The 21,630-nt window shown below is 37.1% G+C and overlaps 1 protein-coding gene across 1 annotated transcript in view; it reads left to right on the top strand.

The window, feature by feature from the left end:
• Positions 1-21,630, top strand: part of IPO5 (importin 5) — a gene marked incomplete at its 3' end in the record, with an annotated part of 43,840 nt that overhangs the window by 16,471 nt on the left and 5,739 nt on the right. The window contains exons 8-23 of the mRNA XM_082009698.1: positions 24-144; positions 3,769-3,856; positions 6,985-7,091; positions 8,568-8,692; positions 8,781-8,877; positions 8,973-9,139; positions 9,367-9,585; positions 10,822-10,905; positions 11,727-11,859; positions 11,967-12,088; positions 12,581-12,677; positions 13,176-13,348; positions 13,807-13,918; positions 14,518-14,573; positions 18,312-18,434; positions 19,060-19,279. Of these exons, the coding sequence (XP_081865824.1) occupies positions 24-144; positions 3,769-3,856; positions 6,985-7,091; positions 8,568-8,692; positions 8,781-8,877; positions 8,973-9,139; positions 9,367-9,585; positions 10,822-10,905; positions 11,727-11,859; positions 11,967-12,088; positions 12,581-12,677; positions 13,176-13,348; positions 13,807-13,918; positions 14,518-14,573; positions 18,312-18,434; positions 19,060-19,279 (2,044 nt within the window). The remainder of the gene's footprint in view (positions 1-23; positions 145-3,768; positions 3,857-6,984; positions 7,092-8,567; positions 8,693-8,780; positions 8,878-8,972; positions 9,140-9,366; positions 9,586-10,821; positions 10,906-11,726; positions 11,860-11,966; positions 12,089-12,580; positions 12,678-13,175; positions 13,349-13,806; positions 13,919-14,517; positions 14,574-18,311; positions 18,435-19,059; positions 19,280-21,630) is intronic.

Here is a 21,630-nt window from a genome sequence, read left to right as displayed (position 1 = left end):
TACTTTAATCTTCTGAATTGTAGCTGTGTGCAGATTCCAGTCTCAGTAACATGCAACGTCAGTTGGCACTCGAAGTAATTGTGACCTTGTCAGAAACTGCTGCTGCTATGCTGAGGAGGCATACAAACATTGTTGCACAAGCCAGTAAGTATTTTACTCATTTTCTTTGTTGAATCAATTTGTCTTCCTTTACAGCATTTAAACTGACTTTGCAGGTGGTCAGTGGCAAAACTATGTCTAACTTGGAGTTTGCTGGTGCTGGAAACTTTAGGTGACACCGAATTGAGTTTTCTTATGGAGAAAACCTCTTCTTATTACGATTCTTCATAAATTAAACTGTGGTTATGCAGCCACCAACAATTTGAATAAAAATACAGTAGATTCTTCATTAGGTGTTTCCAAGGAAAATACTACTTCCATGCTTTTCTGCTGCCTTTGGAAATTTGTACTGTTAAAAAAAGTTCATGCATTTAGTTCTGAAGTTCTGCGTTTCAGGTTTGGTATGTAGGCCAGATGCTCTGTGGTGCTGGCAACTGAAGACTGAAGGAATTCAGCATGCATGTTGAGCTTCAGTGTTGAGTTAAAGCTGTGAATTAAAAATCAGATGCTTATATAAATACTTAGAGATAGTCTAATTAGTCTATTTAACATGTGGACTGTAAATTCTTTGGACAGGCACTTTTTTAATCCTGCATTATTGAGATACTAAAAATAACTGTCTCCTGGACAGCCCCAGCAGCCATGCTGTACGCACTGGTATTTCTCTGCATTTTAAACCCTTTTTCTGAGTATGTCAGGGCATTGACACAGCAGTGTAGCACGCTTTTTGGAAGGATTCTTTTCCCTCCCTGTCACACTTGTATTTGTCTAGATTCTTGCTTGTTTTCTGAAAATTGCATAAAGACAATCTGTTAAAAGGCAACTTTTTTTACTTGTGTGCTTGGGCTAGGGAAAGTTACTTACATACATGTCACTAAGATAATCAGAAAACTTCTGGAAACGGTTGTAAACTGGATCTGCTTGGCTGAAGTGTTTAAACTATTGACTAGAAGTTTTATTTACTTGTAGAATAGTTTTTGAAAGAACGGATTCTTTTAGAATATATTTTGAAATTTGAAAATGTTTATAATGTCATGTTTTCACTGTAGCTTGTTGGGAATATTAACGCTTGACACTTGCTGTCTCCCAAATCATTACAAGCTTTTTATCTGGTCAGGCAGCATAGTGGAGAAGTACCTCATATCTCTAGAATGTATTACTTTTATATTGGGTTGCTAGTTGCTGTTTAGGAATGAAATACTTGTGTTAAGATACTGTATTAAGATAAGGCACCATGTGGGAATGAAATGCCTTTGGTTTGCAACCCATTGTAAAAGTGCTCTTAATATTAATGAGTCACTAGGTGAAAGACATTTATTTTGCAGAGCTAGTAAAGCAGTTCTGTTCAGAGAATGATAAAAAGGTATCCAAAAAGGATTGCCCTTATCTTGGTTTTGTGCCTTTTTTTAAAAGGCTTTCTGTTTTCATTCCACTGAAAAGTTGCTAGATCACTTGATCCTCACAACTAGAACTGGGTCTTAGGCAAAACTGTCATCTTATGCTGGTTTTACTGAACATGATGCCAATTTAGGAGTAAGTCTGTGTCCTGTGTACCAGTTTTCTGCTCAGGAATTCCATTTGGGTTCAGACTTCCCTCCTTGAGCTCAGTGTTCAGGACAGCAGACTGTTTTGCTCTTTCCCTAGAAACTAGAGCTGCAGCCTATCTTTGGCTGTAGTTTTGCTCAGTCTCCAGAAAATGGAGAATCATGGCATGCTCTGACAAGCAGGCTTAGTGGGCTCATCCTCAACTTGTTTGTAAACAGTCTATATATTGGCAGTAGTTAAACTTTGAGGGCTTGTCAGGGCAATGTTGAAACTTCAATGTGCAACTCTGTATTTTAAAAAAAATTATTTGTGAAACTATACCTTACTGGCAACTACATTCATATTAAACATCAAGAAGAAACAACATGTTTACAAGCTTTTGCAGGTTCTGGATATAATGATGGCCAGAAAGCTTTGGATGACAGATTGTTCTCAGTGTTGTTTGTTAGTAGCAACGAACACTATGACATCAGTTTTAGGAACCGCATAGCATTTGTGGCAGATGATGGTTGACTCCCATATTTCAGAGGTGTGATGATACATCATTTTCACATGTGTGCTTATGAGTGTCTGTGTCTGAAAAGCTTCTGGGCTATAATACTTTTTTTTTTTTTGAGGAAATTCTTTTCAGTGACTAGTAAGTATTCTTATTTACTAGTTACTTATATACTTAAGAATTCTGACATGTGGGCATCGTGCTAGAGAGTTCATAGCGTCCATTAAGTTATCTTGATATGTACATAGCAGCTCTCTGAAGGTTTTTGCCATGGTATAATCTCTGGCTGAAGATACATAGCCACATCAAGCAAATCAATACAGAATTGTATCTTTTCTTGATACTTGCCCCACAACCCTGTCAGTGAGTAATACTTTCTTCTGTCATCAGTTGACCAGAAGTTTCTCATCTCTCCAGATGTCTCGTGAGGTGAGTTTGCTTAGGGTTGTGCGTCCATCATAGATTACAGTAGTGTAAATATATTAAGAAATTCACCAGTTGCAGTATATCTTAGCAGCAGAATGGACTACTGTATGCCTACTAGTTTTTGAGGTAGCTTGCTGTAAAGGACAGTTAACCGTGATGCCTGTCTTCAACTTGCGTGATAACCTGTCCTAAAAAGATTCTTAAAGCTCAAAGGTTGAGTATTTGACTGAAAACTTTTGTTTCCAGGGCAAAGTAAAGCTTTTTTGCATAAATGATGTTGAATTCAAGCGACTGCTCTGAGCAGTTAGTGTAATATGAGGAACACTTGAGAGCTCCTTTCTTTGCTCTTGAAAGTGTAAGGTATACTTTTCACCCCTCAGGCTTCTGAAGAGCACAGGAACAGGCAGGCTTACAAAAAACAAATCACTGCACTCCTTCCTGTGAGAACAACTCAGAAGAGTAGGTGTTGCTTATTGCGTAGTAGTTGAATGTTATGATAAAGTTTGTGTAATAGCCTCTATAAAGACTTATACTGAGAAGAGCAGACACACTTAATCTACAGAGGTAGAAGTAGAAAACTGGTGGATTATGTGCAAGATATTTTCATGATACAAAACAAAAATGTACAAAAATGTACATTACTTGGGAAACATCTCAAGTTCTAAACAGTTATCTTTTTCTAAAACTAAAGCTTTTTGCTAAGTGACACTGTAGATATAGTTAACAAAAATTATCACGTTAGTAGAACTCAGGATTGAGTATTATTCTTCCATAATTAATATAGTCTTTCATCAGTAGATGTTCAAAGGTTGATGTAAGAGTTTCAGCAAAAAGAATGTATATCTGAGTTCTAAAGCATATCATACTATTTTTAACTCTTTCAAGGAACTTAGACTTTATTAAGGAATTCACTTTTTACAATCATCATGATTTTAAAAAGTCTTGCGTTGCACTATAAGAAATACACTCAACATTTTTTTTACTCTCCATTTGAATGTTCCAAAAATCGTTTTCTGAAAATCTATTCTGAGTTATTGGCTGATGCAGTTTGACAGACTTGGCTCTCTGCTACTGGAAGAAGAGTTGTTTTGTTTGGGGTTTTTTTCAATGTTTTTTTGAAAGGAGAGAACTTAAAATTTATGCTTCTTGTTTGAGAAACTATTTTAAGAAAACAACCTGAGTTTAAAACTTTTTTTTTTCAGTTCCTCAAATGTTAGCAATGATGGTTGACTTGGAAGAAGATGAAGATTGGGCAAATGCAGATGAGCTTGAAGATGATGATTTTGACAGGTAATTCTGAAACTAGTTGTTTCAATTATATTACCAAGACTGTGTGAGTAAGGGCAAATTTTAAGTGCAGGATGCAAATGACTGCAGTGCATTACTTTTTCGTTACTCAAGTAACTGTTACAGTTTTGTTCCCTCTGTCATAAGCAGTATATGTGACTTGTTCTCAGACAGTTAATATGTAGGCTATTTAGGTACTGCTCAGCAAGTAAGTAAATTATTTCAGTATTTGTGTATTGCTGTAATTCAAATTGCATGTTCTCTTGTCTGCTGTTTTGCACTGTTTTAACTTTTCAAACTTTTGTTTCTTCTGTCATCTATGTTACTCAGTTCAGAAGTCAGTGCTTCCTAGTCCTTTAAATGGAGGACTTATCCTGAAGTTAGCTGGAACCAGAGCTGAAGGATACTGACCTGTTTAATCATCTACAACCAATCGCTTCATATTTTTCTGTATCTATGCCCTTGAAAAGGTGGTATTAAAGAAAAAAGCTGCCTACCTTTGAAAGGACATCAGAATGCATGGTGGAATTCCTTGCTGGATTTCATCTAGCTGAAAATATTGTGATATTGCTATTATTCTAAATCCCTTGATATGGCTAGCAGAAACTTATCTTGTTGTGTCTTAGGTGAGAGAGATCTACTAAGGATGTCCAGTCTTTGATTTGCTTATTCCTGTGTGCTTTGTAAATTGCTCCAGTTTTTCAGTAGAATGTCTGTGGTTTGTCTACAGCATCCTGTTATATCTGCTCTTGTCCAAATACAGTTAGAATGAAGTAGAAGAAAGCAGAAATACATGTAGGAGATAACTATCTTCACACTGCTGTAAAGACACGGATGTTCATTTACCCCTCTAGACACTTTTTTGCCACATTTGGCATCTCCTTCAAGACTCGGATGTAATTAGTGTTTTGAAACAATTTGTCACCAAACACGTTGAGGTCTTCAGAGGAAGATAGGCAATAGAAGAGATGTTGATTTACCGCTGCACTGTATAGTGACTTCTTCTAGATAGCAGGCATGTAAAGATGCTTGCAAAACTGATGCATAGGAATTTATGGAAGAACCTGTTTAATCTCTGCTTGACTCGGAATACTTTTTTATTGTTCCCTTTGATTATGGAATTGAAAGTAAGCTGTCCTTTCTTCCCCCTCTCACATGGTAGACCAGACCCTTTTAACCTGTTTCATTTCCTCAGCTTTGAAATTTTGCCGTACAAGTAGAATGGTCAGACACCACTGCATTCAGGTTTGTCGAGTACTTGAATCTTTTCATTCAGCTAAATTTTAAGGAGAAATAGAATATTAAAGTTCAAGTCCTCATCAAGCCTTTCAGGGTGTGGAAGTTTATTCAGATGGCCTGCTTTAGGCAGCTTAGTAAGTACTCTGAATCATCCACTTGAGGCATGCCAATTTCTGTTTATTGTCAGTAGAGTAACTTTGTTCTTCTAAACACAAGTTAGCTGCCTATGGATTGTAGAGTGAAACTTTTCCTTTTTTGTTGTGAGTTGCAAGTAGAGTGAGCAAAGATCAGAAAACAAGTTATGCTCGGCGACATTAGCCTAAAGGAGAAGTGTAGCTTCTTTGGCCCTCTGAAGTGATAGGAGACCTTGAGGCTTAGACACAAAGTACCAGATATCATCTAGTCTCTGGTGATTGTGTGTCGTGGTAGTTTTTTCTTTTAGCAGGCTCATTTATGTTACTGTGTGTCTCCCACAACTGAAGTTCACCTTTGTGGGGAGTTGTTGATTAGCTGATGTGCATGCTAACCTCTTCTGGTGCTTGTGTCTTTGTAGCTTTGTAAGATGACTGGAATTTCTGTGCAATCCAAGAAGCAGGCTAATGATCATCAGGCTGTAGCCTAGTTAGGGTGTGTTCAGATCTGTCTAAGGGGGATGTGAGTCAGCCTACACTAAAGCAGCAGGGAATATTACAGCATTTCCATTTTTTTGTTGCTCTAACTTCATAAAGCAGTGAAATTCTAAAGGAGGAAAAGGTTAATTCAACCTCCTTTTTTCCTGGCAAAAGCCTTGCAAACATTGCAGGGAGGTGTGTGGTCATTTTTCTAAGGTAGCTTATCTTTATTTCCTCAAACTGAATGTATGAATTAATGGTGGGAGAAAAGAGCTCAAAGAACATATTTCAGGCAAAGGCTGCCATTAATTTTTGGCGCATTTCCTCCAATCTAAACCTGTGTGTCCATGCTCTGTTGTCCTGCTGGTAATGTGTCTTATTTGAACATTGACTAATCTGAAGAACAAGTACAATATTGTCAATATCTTTGCACAAACACCTTTGTTCACAGCATGTGAGTTTCTAGACTCTTTATGGTTTGAAATGAGACTTGGTGATTCAAGCATAATAGTTTTGAAGACCTCTATTTCTGACCCAGCCAACTGATACTTGAAAGAAGAGGGAGATTCATCCCTTTCTGAACCATTACTCAGCTTTTCCATCAGTGTGGGTTATTACAGTTCTAGCCATACCCAGACTGTAACAGTAGTTATCTGTGTCCTGGAAACTTTCTTGCTTTTCTGTTGGGAATAATTCTATTGGGTGGAACAAGTCACTTTGCACAGGTAATCTTTGGCTATTCTCAGTTCTGCAACTGGCTGAGAGTCACAAATTCCTCACCTGGTCTGGATGTTTTATGCCTGAGTCACTGGCAAGAGAACATGCTACTAGAGTACTGGTACTGCAGCCATGTGAGAAAGGTCTCTTACGTGCCAAAGCTTGAATTCTGCTGGTTCACCTGATTCATATCAAGTCTGAACTGGTTTGTGTTCTCATGCCAAAGAGATGATGGCCAGTATTATCACTTGATTGATTGCAAATTTAGTTTCAGCTTCCTGAGTATGTATAATTGTTGAAAAATTCAGTCAATACCTGGTAAGGCCCAAGTTTCTTTAGTACGAGACTTAATAAATGTTTAGGTGGAGGGTAAATAATTATTTTGTGACTGGTGTGTGTGCTTTTAGATTTGGGTATGCTTTATTTACTTATGGAGGCTTGTGTGTATTCAGATGGCAAAAGTCTGAATAATAGAACTGCAAGAAAGGGCACTTCTGTGCCCTGTTGGACTATTTGTTTTATTGTAGATATCAAACTGCTGATATTTCTGTAACTGGTATTTAGCAATGCAGTTGCTGGTGAGAGTGCACTGGACAGGATGGCATGTGGCCTTGGAGGAAAACTTGTTTTACCTATGATTAAAGAACACATCATGCAAATGCTTCAGAATCGTAAGTAACTGCTTTTTTTTTTTTTGATTCTGTCCTTTCTAGGAACTTTGATACCTCTTAAATCTTCATGTTTAGCTACTTAGTATATTTTTATACACTTCCACTTTTGATTTCAGCAGCAAAAACTGTAAATGCTGTGAACTTGGAAGTTTATATCTTTTCTTAGTCTGTGTTTTATTAAACTTGCATACAGTGCATTACAACATGTTTCTGGAACATGGACAGCTGAACGGAGATGTCAAAAACAAACCAGTACATTTCTTTAAAACTCAGTCTGTGAATTAAATAAGGGAAAACTCTTTTTTTACTTTAGAATATTCTCTCTAAATCTCTGTACAGCGCCTCACAGTATCAGTGTGCCTAAAGTGCCACTTGTTATTCTGTAGCTCAGGTTTTTTGCTACTTCAGAAATGCTGGATTTAAGTGACATTTTATTACAGTTCATAGAGGAAAACTTGTTCTTTTTTTTTCCCCCTGTAATTTGATGGACCAAAATACAGATGTCTCTGGTCACCTGGCTGTCTTTTGGTATGCTGGTTTTAATATTGGTATCATAAGGTGTTTCCATATATTCTTATCAGTTGCTTTGTGTGCTGCTTTTCCTCTTAAAATCTACATTGTGGTGTTCTTCATTCCAGGAATTTAATACATTACCAGCAATAATAAAAAACTTGCATTATTTTGGGAAAGAAGTTCTGTTTCATGCCTTTCCCACCGATCATTTGATAAACCTGTGTGTTCTCCTGGTTTTCTTTTCTGTAATCCCATGGTTTCTAGCACAGAGAAAGATTTTGTAAAAAAAATAAATAGAAGAAAGTGGAGTTTCTTATGTTTCCCTTACCTAAAGAAAAAGGAGGGGGGCATGAAAGATCAGTTTCAACAATAGCCACTAACCTGGGAATAGGCTAATAGGACTTGGAGGTGGGGAAACCCTTACATCCCTAAATGGAAGATTACTGTTCTTAAACAGTCTTGGGGAGATTGCTGAAAAGTTTACTTCTGATTATTTATTTGCTTTAAATTTAGATATTGTTTGGCTTGCTAGACCTTTTTCCCCTCCTCACCTAAAGAGAAAGGTATAAGCTGTTTTGATAGCGTTAAAAAAAAAAAGACAGGAGAGAGGGAAAAAGAAATACTGTCTTGATGTTTCCCTGGTTAGCTCATTTAATTAAAATCCAGCTCCCAGGTCTTAGTACTATGTACATACTTGTATCAGCAGTTAAGAATTCTTTTTTCTAGGCCTGGATTTGGCCTGGATTAGATACTCAAATTTTTGCACACCTCTGGAAGTATGTATGAGGAAAAGTGAAAAGTATTTAACAAATCAAGTTGATGCATCTATTTCCCTTCCCTCTCCTGTTCTTCACTGTTCCTCCTCCTGTCCATCTCCACCCCTGAGAAGGTGATTTGTCTTTGTGGTGCTTTTTAGTTTCCAAAATGAATAACGTATCCATTTTCATTTTTACTCTTTGGTAGCTGACTGGAAATACAGGCATGCTGGCTTGATGGCGCTCTCAGCCATTGGAGAAGGATGCCACCAACAGATGGAGGGAATTTTAAATGAGATAGTTAATTTTGTTTTGCTATTCCTTCAGGATCCTGTGAGTATAATTCTATTAATTACTTCAAAATGTTTTCATTCTGCTCTCATGACTACTTGTTAACTATTTGAGGGAAATACTTTTTCAGCACCCAAGAGTAAGATACGCCGCTTGTAATGCTATTGGACAAATGGCAACTGACTTTGCACCTGGTTTTCAAAAGAAATTTCATGAGAAGGCAAGTAGTAGAATAGTAAAAAAAAAAAAAAAAAGTGGTAAAACTATGTCCCCTTCAGAAATTTATTCTTCTGAAAATAAACGTTACTTTTTCAGGTGATAGCAGCTCTTCTGCAAACGATGGAAGATCAAGGCAACCAGCGTGTTCAGGCCCATGCAGCTGCGGCACTGATAAACTTCACTGAAGATTGTCCCAAGTCATTGCTTATTCCATATTTGGATAATCTAGTGAAGCATCTTCATTCCACTATGGTGATAAAATTACAAGAGGTATAATATACAGAGCAAGTTGTTTCATGGAGGGTAACCTTATTACATACACAGAATCAGTATAGCTGAACTAAGACCTCTGAAAGAAGCCAGTATACATATCTGCTGATGTTAGTCTAAACTGACAAGAATTAGGATACATAGAAGTGCAGATTTTTACATTTGGCATGCTTTTAAGTAAAATATGTGCTTTAGAAATGTAACACTTTATTCTTCCTCTTTCCAAGTTGATACAGAAAGGCACTAAGCTAGTTTTGGAGCAAGTTGTGACTTCAATTGCATCAGTTGCAGATACAGCAGAGGAGAAGTTTGTTCCCTACTATGACTTATTTATGCCCTCTTTAAAACACATTGTTGAGAATGCTGTTCAGAAGGAATTAAGACTTTTGCGAGGAAAGACTATTGAATGCATCAGCCTAATTGGTCTTGCGGTTGGTAAAGAAAAGGTAAGCGTAGATCTTATCCAATGGTCTAAATATATTTTAAAATGCCTTTGTTTTTTGTGGTGTTAACATGAAATTAATATATTCACTTGTTAAACACGTAGCTATGTGGTTGCTGATTTCTATGCTTGCTTTCCTGTTTTCATTTCTGAGGTGACTGTCTTGCTGTTTAGATTCACAATAGAATCTTACGAAAATATTTACAGCTTAAGTTTTTCTTGTCACACTGAACAGTGTTGAAAACAAGCAGTTTTTATTTCATTTGGGGTTTTTTTGCCTTAAGAGAAACACTGGAGCCTCTCATTTACACAGTGTCAGAATGGCAGGTAAAATGTACGTAGTTCAAAGGAAACTTAGCACAGCTTTTGTATGCGGATGCCTGGAAAAGTTTAAATGTGCCGGTAATAGAACTTGAAGTACTTGTTTGTCATGAGGTTTGATGTATTAGGCAGGTTTTTTTCCTGATAAGTTGGTTAAAACATGTCTCTCTAGAAGTACGGAGAAACAACTGTGAAGGACTATGTAAGAGTCTGCGTGATAGCAAGTTCATATTCCGGTTTAAAGATTTTCATTTTATTGAGTGAAGAAAACAGAGGATTACTCTTAAAAGTAAAATAATGTGATGTACACAGTATGAAAATACAGGCCTCTGCAAAATTACCAGCCCTTTCCTTTGACTTAGAAGAACTACCAGTAAACTTACCATTCATGCAACTAAATTTTAAACAAATTTTAAACATGACTAACATTTAATAAATTAGTCTTAGAGGACTACTGAGAACAATGGGGAGTGAAGAGAGGGTAGGTATAACATCATTGGGGCATCTGATGTGACCTAAAATGTTACTAGCTCATGAGTAAGTAGCTCATCCTGTCAGCTTTTATTCCAGTTCCATAAAGGAGTCAAAATAGTAAGGAAGATATCTGGGGAAGTTAGAATTGTCGGATACTTTTTGTAAGTACTAGTATTACTTATGTAGTGTTTTATTTAAACAGTCCTCTGCTTTCAAGTGTATGAACAGAGTTATAGTGAAGCTTAAGACAAGAATGACTTAGTGATGCTTCCAGAAAAAGAACTTGTGTTTTCACTTTTATCCACATTTCAGTCTATTTCAAGCTTTAGCTTTTGCCTTCATAGTGTGTTGGACTTAAGTCCAAACAATTTAAGTAAGCATTTAAGTCTCTGAAAAGTACCTTTTTAATTTCCTTTAAAAACATACAGTTGTTTCCTATATCTAGTTTATGCAGGATGCATCAGATGTAATGCAGCTGTTACTGAAGACACAAACGGACTTCAGTGATCTAGAAGATGATGATCCACAGGTATGTTAAAATTGTGTCTTTATAGTGCATAGCTCGTTGGTTAGTATTAAAAACTTTCTTTGTACATGTGATGTTTCTGCCTCCTCCCCTCTTGCCCCCCAATTACACCTTCAGACTAATTGATCATCATGTCATACAAAAATTTTGATTGATTGCCTTAAGATGGCCTTAGAATCTTTCACAGAAGTGTGCTTAGGAAATGAGATTTCCAGGACCTATATTTGCTGGAGAAATTGCAGCATGTGGGTAATTGTTACTTGTCTATTAGTAACTACTTTGGCATTATATGACCTTTTCCCTTGCTGTCACCTTCTTATAAATAGTTCAACAAGACTTGTTAGACAGCTGTTCTAATGAGTGGAGAGCTATTTTGACTTGTGCACCTGAAAACAAATACTCCTCTGAAAAAACAGTACTGCACTCTTTTTTTTTTTTCTGTTTGCTATTTTCAGAAATGTGGCTCTAGTATCATTTAAATTCAGGAAATTATTCAGTTCAGAAAGAAATTTATTTTTCAAGACGGTCATGAGTGTGTTACAAGTACGTCTTATACTGTCATGGTTTTACACATATAGCAACTTTGAGAGGTACTGTCAATGTGTTATTACAAATAAAGATTTGGGACAGGTCTTTTGAAGATGCATTTTTACATGGATTGCATATTGGATGAGTTGTTCTCTTTGAAATAAGTTCTATGCACTGCTGACAAATTCTTTTAAAATGTCCTATTGTATAATGTTCTTTCTTTATGATTTCCTTTTAAGTATGCATTAAAATAAAATGTGGGACATGAAAATTCTGACTGTCTTTTTCTTTTATAGATTTCTTACATGATCTCAGCATGGGCCAGAATGTGTAAAATTCTTGGAAAGGAATTTCAGCAGTACCTTCCTGTTGTTATGGGACCTTTAATGAAGACTGCATCCATTAAACCTGAAGTAGCTCTTTTAGACAGTAAGTTTAAGATAATGTTTTGCTTGAAAAAATACTGAAATAAATTATTTTGTGTCACCTTTAGATTTTTTTTTTTTTACTTCCCTCCCCCCCGCTCTGTGTAACAGCACAAGATATGGAGAATATGAGTGATGATGATGGTTGGGAATTTGTAAACCTAGGAGATCAGCAAAGTTTTGGAATTAAAACTGCAGGCCTTGAAGAAAAAGCAACTGCATGCCAGATGTTGGTGAGTAATAGCACAGTTTTGGTGATCTATGTATTGCTGGACAATCGAGGCTGCAAATACTCTTTATAGTAACAAATGAAATAGTTCTGTTTTTCTTTGGGTGATAGCGTTAAGTTTGGATTTCAGACACTTCACTGTGTGTGGCTTAATTGATTAAAAATAGTTCCTTTAGTTTGGACCTTTAATTTTTAAGGTGAACAGATAGTTTTTCTTTGTTAGCAGAACTTTTAAGGAATTGGAGACGTTAGAGAGTAGTCCTTTTTGAAAATGTTGATGTTTCTGAATTGATTTTGAAAAATACACACATGTACTAAGAGTGAGAACTCATGCTGCTATCAGGGTTCCTTAAAATACCACAGTGGAGGGGGTAGGTAAATGGATTATTGCATATTTTTAAATTGAGAAGACTTAAACTTTTAACAATCTTTCTCACCGTTATATTAGTAACAGTATTTTCCCTTAAAAGTGTAATTTCCGTGCTTTGTGTTTCAGGTTTGCTATGCAAAAGAGCTAAAAGAAGGATTTGTGGAGTACACGGAGCAAGTTGTAAAGCTGATGGTTCCCTTGCTGAAGTTCTATTTCCATGATGATATCCTGTTAATGAATTCTACTGTGAAAATGGAAACTTAGTTTGGAAGAATGTCATGCTTACTGTTTTCCTAAATGAATAAAAAGTGTTAGTGTTAAAATATTCTGTTGTTTTATAGCAGAAATTGTTTCAGAGAATGTTGTTTTACATGCTATTTTAGGCAATGTATCCTACTTTTCCCCCGAGTTTTTTTTAAATAAGCATGTCTATAATGTTAAAAGCAAACAATAGAGAAAGTGATGTTTGTGCCAACAAAGTGAAGGAGAACTTGAGTACCTTTTCTGTCATGGCCTGAATCAGGCTTGAAACAAGTTTTAAATAGCAAATAGTTTAATTTTCCTATTATCTTAATCTGCATCTAATTAAGAAATCAAATGCACTGGACTATAATAAAAAAATCAACTTCAGGTAGAAAACTAATAACTTCATGATAGTGGGTGCTTAAATTCTAAGCGCCTTATGTCGGCCTGGATTGTTTTATTTCCTTAATAATGAAACGTGTTCGAGTGGCAGCAGCAGAGTCGATGCCCCTCCTTCTTGAATGTGCTAGAGTCCGTGGGCCAGAGTACCTCACACAGATGTGGCACTTCATGTGTGATGCACTCATCAAAGCCATTGGGACAGAACCAGATTCAGATGTTCTCTCAGAAATAATGCATTCTTTTGCAAAGGTAACTTTCTTCCCTACAAATTTTGTGGTGTTTCTGTTCATAGCTTTATGTGGTAAGAAAGGACATGTGTTTGATGCTCATTTAAGTGGCTGGAAGAAATGCAAGAGTTTGGGTTAACTATAAATGTTGTTACAGCTGATTGAAAAACTCAGTTGTTCTTTTTTTGCAAGAGCCAAAATACCAAAGTATTAACCTGAAATAATTACTAGATTTGTTCATTTTAATTGCAAACCACTGAAGTTTTGTGCATGAAATGTACAGTGGTACTATGCCAATAGTCAATTATACAAGTAATTGTATAATTTGAGCATTGATTAGACTATGAATGTTCTATTAGTTTTATTTCTGCTAGTGATCACTTAAAGCAGAGCATGTATTCATATTATCTGTGTCCTTAGAATTCATTAAGACTGCTCATGTGCCTTAAAGCTGAAAAACTGATCATTTTATTTCACTAGTGCATTGAGGTAATGGGAGATGGATGCCTTAACAATGAACACTTCGAAGAACTTGGAGGAATATTGAAAGGAAAACTAGAAGAGCACTTTAAAAATCAAGAATTAAGACAGGGTAAGTTACCACAAATTCCTGTTAAGGTGATAATGGCTGTTCTTTAAAGCAGAATTCCTAATAATTTCTGAACACAAAAAAAAAAGCTTAGTTCATATTTCTTTAATTCACATATTTATGTGAAGTAATTAGGCTTTGAAACAACAGAATCCATGAGTTATATTTGTAAGCTCTGGGAGATGTAAGATGGCATCATTTGCAGAAACACTGTAGTTTAATAGAAAGTTGATGGACAGATTTACTTGAAGACAGTGCATATGTCTATGGTGTTGTCATTTCTGTGTTGTTGTTTTTCTCCATCTGAAGACTTTGCAGCTTTTTTATATCGATGTTAGTTTCTTTTTTCTATGCACTTTTGTCATTGTGGACAAGCTGGTGTGTTTTATTTCTATTTCATGTGCTTTTACACATTCTTAAACTGAACTGTCTCATTATACTTGAAAGTTCTTTGAATCTTCTTAAAGACAGAAAATTCCTGTTGCATCCTCAGCCTTTATTTCCTATTTTCTGAATATGTTTCTGCATCATTTTTTCTCTTTTCACAGGCTTCTTATGCACTTGTAGAAATGTAATGGTTTAATATTTGTTTTTCCATCTAGTGAAAAGACAAGATGAAGACTATGATGAACAAGTTGAAGAGTCATTACAAGATGAAGTAAGTTGGTTTGGGGAGTTTTTCCACTCATAAAGCACCAGGATGGAAATACATCACATGGATATGCTATGCTACTCAGTTAATGCATAGTGCATCCTCAGAATTATTTCTTCCTGGAAGAATGTTCTGTTACCATATTTCTTCAAAACTTCCAGTAAGAAATGGGTCACAGTACCTATGTGAATTAGAAAATAGGAAACATTTCCGTGTTCAGTATACTGAAGGAAGAAGTTCAGGATACAGCTCCTCGTGTTCTTCATCCTCTCAAACATTTCTTAGATGACTTTATATAGTCTGCTGTCAAATGCTGTATCAGTGAGAATATAAGGCCTAGCCCTGCTGACTTGCTTTTTCTTTGTGCCTTATGACCTAGGTGGCTCTTAACCTTGAACATACCTCTGATACTTAGATCTCTGACGTGCCAGGTCAGGAGCCTGCCTCAAAAAGAATAGACCTAGAATAGTATCAAAGGAGGAGAGCAGGATGAATAGCTGACATAATGTGTTTTCTTATGAGAGAATACCAAAATGACTACATAGCCCGTAAGATACTGAACTGACTTTTTAGTTTGAAGTGGAGGTAACTGTAGAAGAGAGACAATAGTTCTATTAAATTCTTATTGGTATGGAGAGAGTAATAAAGAATAGTAAGTCACTGCTGCTTATAACATGAGGCATAAAGGATACTCAGTAAATTCAAGAACTACTTGGGGTTTTTTTTGCCACACAATGCAGATGTGAAGTTGTGAAATTTAATTGTGAAGCTTGTTTACACAAGTTTAGCCTTTATGCAGACTCCAGAATACAACAGAAGATGCACCCATATGTAAATACTTTCTTAAATAACAATGCAGTTCTTGAGCCCTTTTCCTTTGGGAACATTAGGCCGGCATTCAAAAGGCTAGATTTCTGGCACCTACATACTGCATGGGATCAAAAAAATAACAAAACGCAAGTTCTAAGCCAAGAGCCTTTTCTGATTTTTCTCACTTTCTTATTTGCAATGTTTACTGTTCATCCTTGTAGACTGAGTTAGGCAGTTTGTTACCTTTTTTTCTTATGTGTTACTCTGAGTTTCAGAAAAGCTGAATCCATACTCTACAACAATGCATTTTTTAAAATGCTTTAGTTTATATTTGACCTTGCTGATTTTTTTTTTTAAAGACTGCAAGGAAGACTTGTCTGCATTACCCTGTGAAAAGTAGGAGTGGGACCAGAATATCACTTGCCATATGGACAGAATTAACATATGGTAATGAGTAACATTGGGATAGACATCTTTCCAGAATATGTTTATATAGCCCTTTCCTGAAGGCAGCAGAAATGTAAAGGAGTGCAGAAGTCATGAAAGATATTCAAACAGTAGTTTCAGTAAGATACCCAGATACAGCCCTAGCTTAGGCAGTAACTAAACTGCTGAATTGATAGAGGGTAGGAGAAGGCATATACTAAGCAAGCGTTACACTCTCCCGCTGAGCATCTGTTAATCAGCTATTAGTAAACAGGCAATACCAGGTCAGGTGGACCTTGCGGTGTGCTGCAGCAGTTCTCTACCTTTATTTTCATTTGTGCATATATTCCAGAGTTACTGCTTGAATTATGCCTTGGCAATGCAGAAGTTATCTAATCAGGGAGGGTTTAAATATCCAGCTGTGGGAAGCTGCCTGTTGCATGAGAAATATTTATTAGTTTCTCACTAGGGACTAGAAACTACCTGTCTTATATTTTTCCTACCTATTAAAGAATAAACTGATTAAAGGAACCATACTGAGTACAACAGAACTTGCTTTAAAATAAAGTTAAAGGGGTTTTCCCGACACAGGTGTGTCTGGGAACAATCCTTGCTTGCAGATATAACATGAATTGATACCTGAATCTGAACTAAGGATCTTTACTTCACCAGCTTAATGCATTAATTGGGCAAGGTGAAAAATGGAGTTAAGCCATAGGAGAAGATGATTAATATTCCTTACATTTTTGCCACACTCTTCTGTCACAAAGGCAGTTATCCATTTACTTTTCAATATAAGCTTGTTACAGTATCTGTAAGGTACAGAAGAGGAAAAGGGCTCTCTCCCTTCTCTAAAGGGAACCCACTCGAAGCAGTAAATTTGCACAAGACAGTGTTTGTCTTATAAAATTTTTCTGTCCCTGAAACAAACCTTCAAGTCCTAGGCAATTGAGTACTAGCAATGGAGTTAACATTTTTAAGAAGGGTAACAAGGAGGACCCTGGGAACTACTGACCTGTCAGCCTCACGCTGTGCCCAGTAAGATCATGGAACAGACTTTCCTGGAAGTTATGTCAAGGCACATGGAAGACAGGGAGGTGATTAGGGACATCTGACGTTGCTTCACAAAGGGCAAATCATACCCGACTGATCTGGTGGTTTCTATGATGGAGTGACTGCATTGGTGAATTAAAGAAGAGCAACTGATGTAAGAGCAACTGACTTCTCTAAGGCCTTTGACACAGTCGCACACAACATCCTTGTCACTAAATTGGAGAGATATAGATTTGATGGATGGACTGTTTGGTGGATGAGGAATTGGCTGGACGGCCATGTCCACAGAGTTGCATTCAATGGTTCAATATCCAAGTGGAGATCAGTAACAAGGGGTGTCCCTCAGGGATCTGTACTGGAACCAGTAGTGTTTAATATCTTCATCAATGACATAGACAGTGGGATCGAGTGCACCCTCAGCAAGTTTGCAGACGACACGAAGCTGAGTGGTGCAGTTGACAGGCCTGAGGGGTGGGATGCCATCCAGAGGGACCTGGACAGGCTTGCAAGGCAGGTCTGTGTGAACCTCATGAGATTTAACAAGGCCAAGTGCAGGGTCCTGCACCTGGGTCGGGGCAACCCCCGATATCAGTACAGGCTGAGGGATGAAAGGATTGAGAGCGGCCCTGCCGAGAAGGACTTGGGGGTGCTGATGGATGACAAGCTGGACATGAGCAGGCAACATGTGCTTGCAGCCCAGAAAGCCAACTGTATTGTGGGCTGCATAAAGAGAAGCGTGGCCAGCAGGTCGAGGGAGGGGATTCTGCCCCTCTACTCTGCTCTGGTGAGAACCCACCTGAGCATCCAGCTCTGGGGTCCCGAGTGCAAGAAAGACATGAACCTGTTGGAGCGGGTCCAGAGGAGGGCCACAAAACTGATCCGAAGGATGGAACACCTCTCCTGTGAGGACAGGCTGAGAGAGTTGGGGTTGCTGAGCCTGGAGAAGAGAAGGCTCCAGGGACACCTTCTTGCAGCCTTCCAGTACTTACATGAAAGGTGGAGAGAGACCTTTTACCGGGGCCTGTAGTGACAGGACAAGTGGCAACAGTTTTGAACTGAAAAAGGGTAGGCTTAGATTGGACGAGGAATAATTTTTTTCATGATGAGGGTGGTGAGGTTGCCCAGGGAAGTTGAGGATGCCCCATCCCTAGAGGTGTTCAAGGTCAGGTTGGACAAGGCTCTGAGCAACCTGATCTAGTTGAAGATGTCCCTGCCCATGGCAGGGGGGTTGGACTAGATGACGTTTCAAGGTCCCTTCCAACCCAAACCATTCTATGATTCTATCATTCTATGATTAGACCAAGAGTTGAAAAATAGTGGACGTAGGTTGGTTTTACAAAACCAAATCATTAAAACAACTTTATTCCATTAGTTTAGAGACCTTAGCATTTCATGTGACTTTTGCTATTTTAAAGATCATTAGTTTTAATGTGAGTTGTATCCTTTTCCTATCAGGATGACAGTGATGTTTATATTTTGACTAAAGTATCGGACATTTTGCACTCAATATTCAGTAGTTATAAGGAGAAGGTACTGCCGTGGTTTGAAAGGTTACTTCCACTAATTGTCAACCTAATTGTAAGTATCTTGCTTTCTTTGACTTTGATTTTTTTTTTTCTGATGTGTTAATAGGCCTTCCATGCTGTTATCTTAGAGAACTTGGTAGATAGAATGTAGCAGTTACAGTTTTAGAAAATAGAGGCTGTTGAAGGTTTATTCTGAATCATGTATGAAGTTGTTACCCTACGCTTTTTGAACAGCTGCACTGCTGTGCTACTTCTAATTTTTGTGTTGTAAAACCCAGGATCATTGACATACACAAGTATTTTCGAAATTTAGTTTGCCTGGGAGTGTCTGTTACTCTCTAAAATGGATTTCAAGAAGAGGGCCAAAAAAGTGTTGCAGACTAGTGGGGAAAACTGAGATTGAAATACGTAACAGAGTGTGAAATAGAGGTAAAGGTTTTAGTCTAAGATCATTATTCTCTTAATTAGCTGAGGTATTCACCTGGATTTGGTTTTGTTTATGGTATTGCTGCAAGTATCATTACAGAAAAGTATACGTTTGCAGGAGGATTTGATCCAGGAAGATTTTAACAAAAATACTAGACCACTGTTACTATGATTGTTCTGTTGATACCATCGTTGGCTGTACAAAAATACCGATTTTAAGGTGGCTTGAATGTTACCTGTTTTTGATGCAGTGTCCACACAGGCCATGGCCAGACAGGCAGTGGGGGCTATGCATTTTTGACGACATTGTAGAGCACTGCAGCCCCTCGTCGTTCAAGTACGCTGAATACTTCCTGAGGCCAATGCTGCAGTCAATATGTGACAACAGCCCAGAGGTTAGGCAAGCAGCTGCCTATGGTGTTGGAGTTATGGCACAATTTGGTGGGGACAGCTATCGTCCTTTTTGCACAGGTACATACATCTGATAAAATGATTTGAATGTGATTGGGGACGGGGTTAAAAATTGCTTGCCTTTTGATTAATGAGGTCTCTTCCCTTTGGCAGTGAAATAGATTGCCAGTATAACCTGTGTGGCAGAGTGGTGATGCTTAGTAAAGTACCTGAATTCCTTGGGCTTTTAATGATGTTCTGCTTAGTAGTTTTTCTGTTGCAACACTAACTGCTTAGCAAATTTGATATACATTTTTTTTTTTTTAAAATATGGTCTGACATTTGCATTTATTTTTTCATAAAAAATAGCTTTCTGGTACACACCTGTCTCATAGTTGTTTTTTTTTTAATACTAATGTGGTTACATATTACCACAAATACCACAAAACCCTTTGGATGTCTGGAAAAATTATACAAGTGACCTGTATTAAGGAGTAGCCTAGAATACAACTTATGTGGCGCTCTGCTTTCCTGTCCCATTATGTTAAAAGGAGGAGCCTGGTTTCTGTGACTAAGAAAGGAAATGAATATGACAATGCCTATCAGAAACACTTTGTCTGCTTTTGTTCTGAATGTCTCAAGCTTCTCTAGAACTTCAAATTTGTGTTGAACTTAAAAAAATTATTGTCTGCTGGCACTCTTCTTGCCAGTCGACAAAGTTAATTTTGCACACTACATAGCATCCCTTATCAGAGGTTTTCTTCCTTTTTTAAGAAAATATTGTCAGCTGTTTCAGATATGTATTTCACATGAATCCTAAATGAAATTAGGATTTAATTAATTAAATGATTAAGGTAATTAAATGATGTAAGAAAATAAGAACCATGTGATAGATAAGTTAGGGCTTTAACACAAGTCTTATTTACATCAATAGAGGTGGTAATTTTCACTGTTAATGTAAATGTAATTGTCACATGATGACAACCAAGATGAGGTGTCTTTTTAAAAAAAAATCTATAAAAAAGCAAGGGGGAAACCTTGCAGTGAAACATTAAAATTCAAAATTGTCTAGAAAAATACTTCCTAAAAGATGGGGGTTTTTGCAAACTTTTCCATAAGCTTGTCCCAAGGGTAGAGGAGTAGAGACTGCGGTCAAGACAGTTCCGATTTTGGAGTTTTGGGGGGTTTTTAGCATCTGTTGAAGTCTAATTTTGTTTTTCATTCATTAGACTTTACCTTGGCCCACTTAAACTTTGTAACAACTTTGATCGTTTTCTTTGTATTTGGACAAATAATCCTTGCTTAAATCCAGACACTTGGCTTCTCCTTTAGTTGGCTGTTTAGATACAATAACCTTTTTACTTTACAGCATACAGTTTATTAGTAGGCACCTCAAAAGTATTTTAAATTCTTTTGTATGTACATGAAAGAACTTTGTGATTTATTTTAATAGATGAAGATGTGCTGTGATTAGAAACAAAGTAAATCCATGGCATGAGAAGCTTTCTGTCCCATAGGTTTTACTGTCTTCTCTGAAAACATCATGTTTGTGAGCTTTTACTTATAAAATACTTTCTTTACTGATTAATATATAGCATAGCATATTGTTCTATTGCAAGTTTGTAGCAGTAAGTAAAGACTCGAACCTATCCAGAAAAAGCAGATGTACTAACATGAGCGGTTTTGGTAGTCAGTTGAAAATAATACCGGAATATAGGGAGAACTTGTAAATGGCAGAAGAGCTACATTATGATGAAACAAAAAGAACTAAAAATAGAATTGGTAAAGAGCAAAGAAATAAGATTGAAGAAAAAACTACAGCAAATCAAGTAACTTTCTAAATGGGGTTACAAGGTTACAATTTGTGTGACTGTTGACAGTGCTTCTATTTCTTATGTTGGTGGAAGAATACAATGAACTATTCTCTGTGAATATTGTATTAATTAGCTGCATGTGTTTCTTCTGAAATCATATCAGTGGCCTTGAAACTTTTAGTGGTGCAAGATGTCAGAGCAGTTAGTCCTTGGAAAAATATTACTATAGAAGATAGTCTTTCATAGTCAAAAGGGTTTTTTTAGGATTTATCTATCACAATGTCTATGTAAGAATAGGTCTGTTCTCTAGAAAAGAAGAAAACTCATCTGCTAAGCTGTAGGGAGGAGACCATCCTAATTCGTTTTGATGCCCTCCTAATCTTACGGCTGCAAGGACACACATACCTACAGAGTCACACATTAGTATTAAGGAGTATGAGGAAACACAGTTGAGTTTTAGCTTCAGCAGTGATGAAAACCTGAGGTATAAAATGCAGACTCAGTTTGCCTGGACATTGTAGACTTCTATGAAACAATTCTGCTTTGCAGAAAAGTCCAGCATCGTTACCCTGCATTCAATACAGAAGCTAGTGAGTCTGATGACCAATGTTTCTGCAG

This window comes from Phaethon aethereus (assembly GCF_964289735.1).
Source record: "Phaethon aethereus genome assembly, chromosome: 1".
Lineage (NCBI taxonomy): Eukaryota > Metazoa > Chordata > Aves > Phaethontiformes > Phaethontidae > Phaethon > Phaethon aethereus.
Note: the sequence above shows the minus strand (reverse complement) of the source record. Positions and strands in the feature narration are given on the sequence as shown.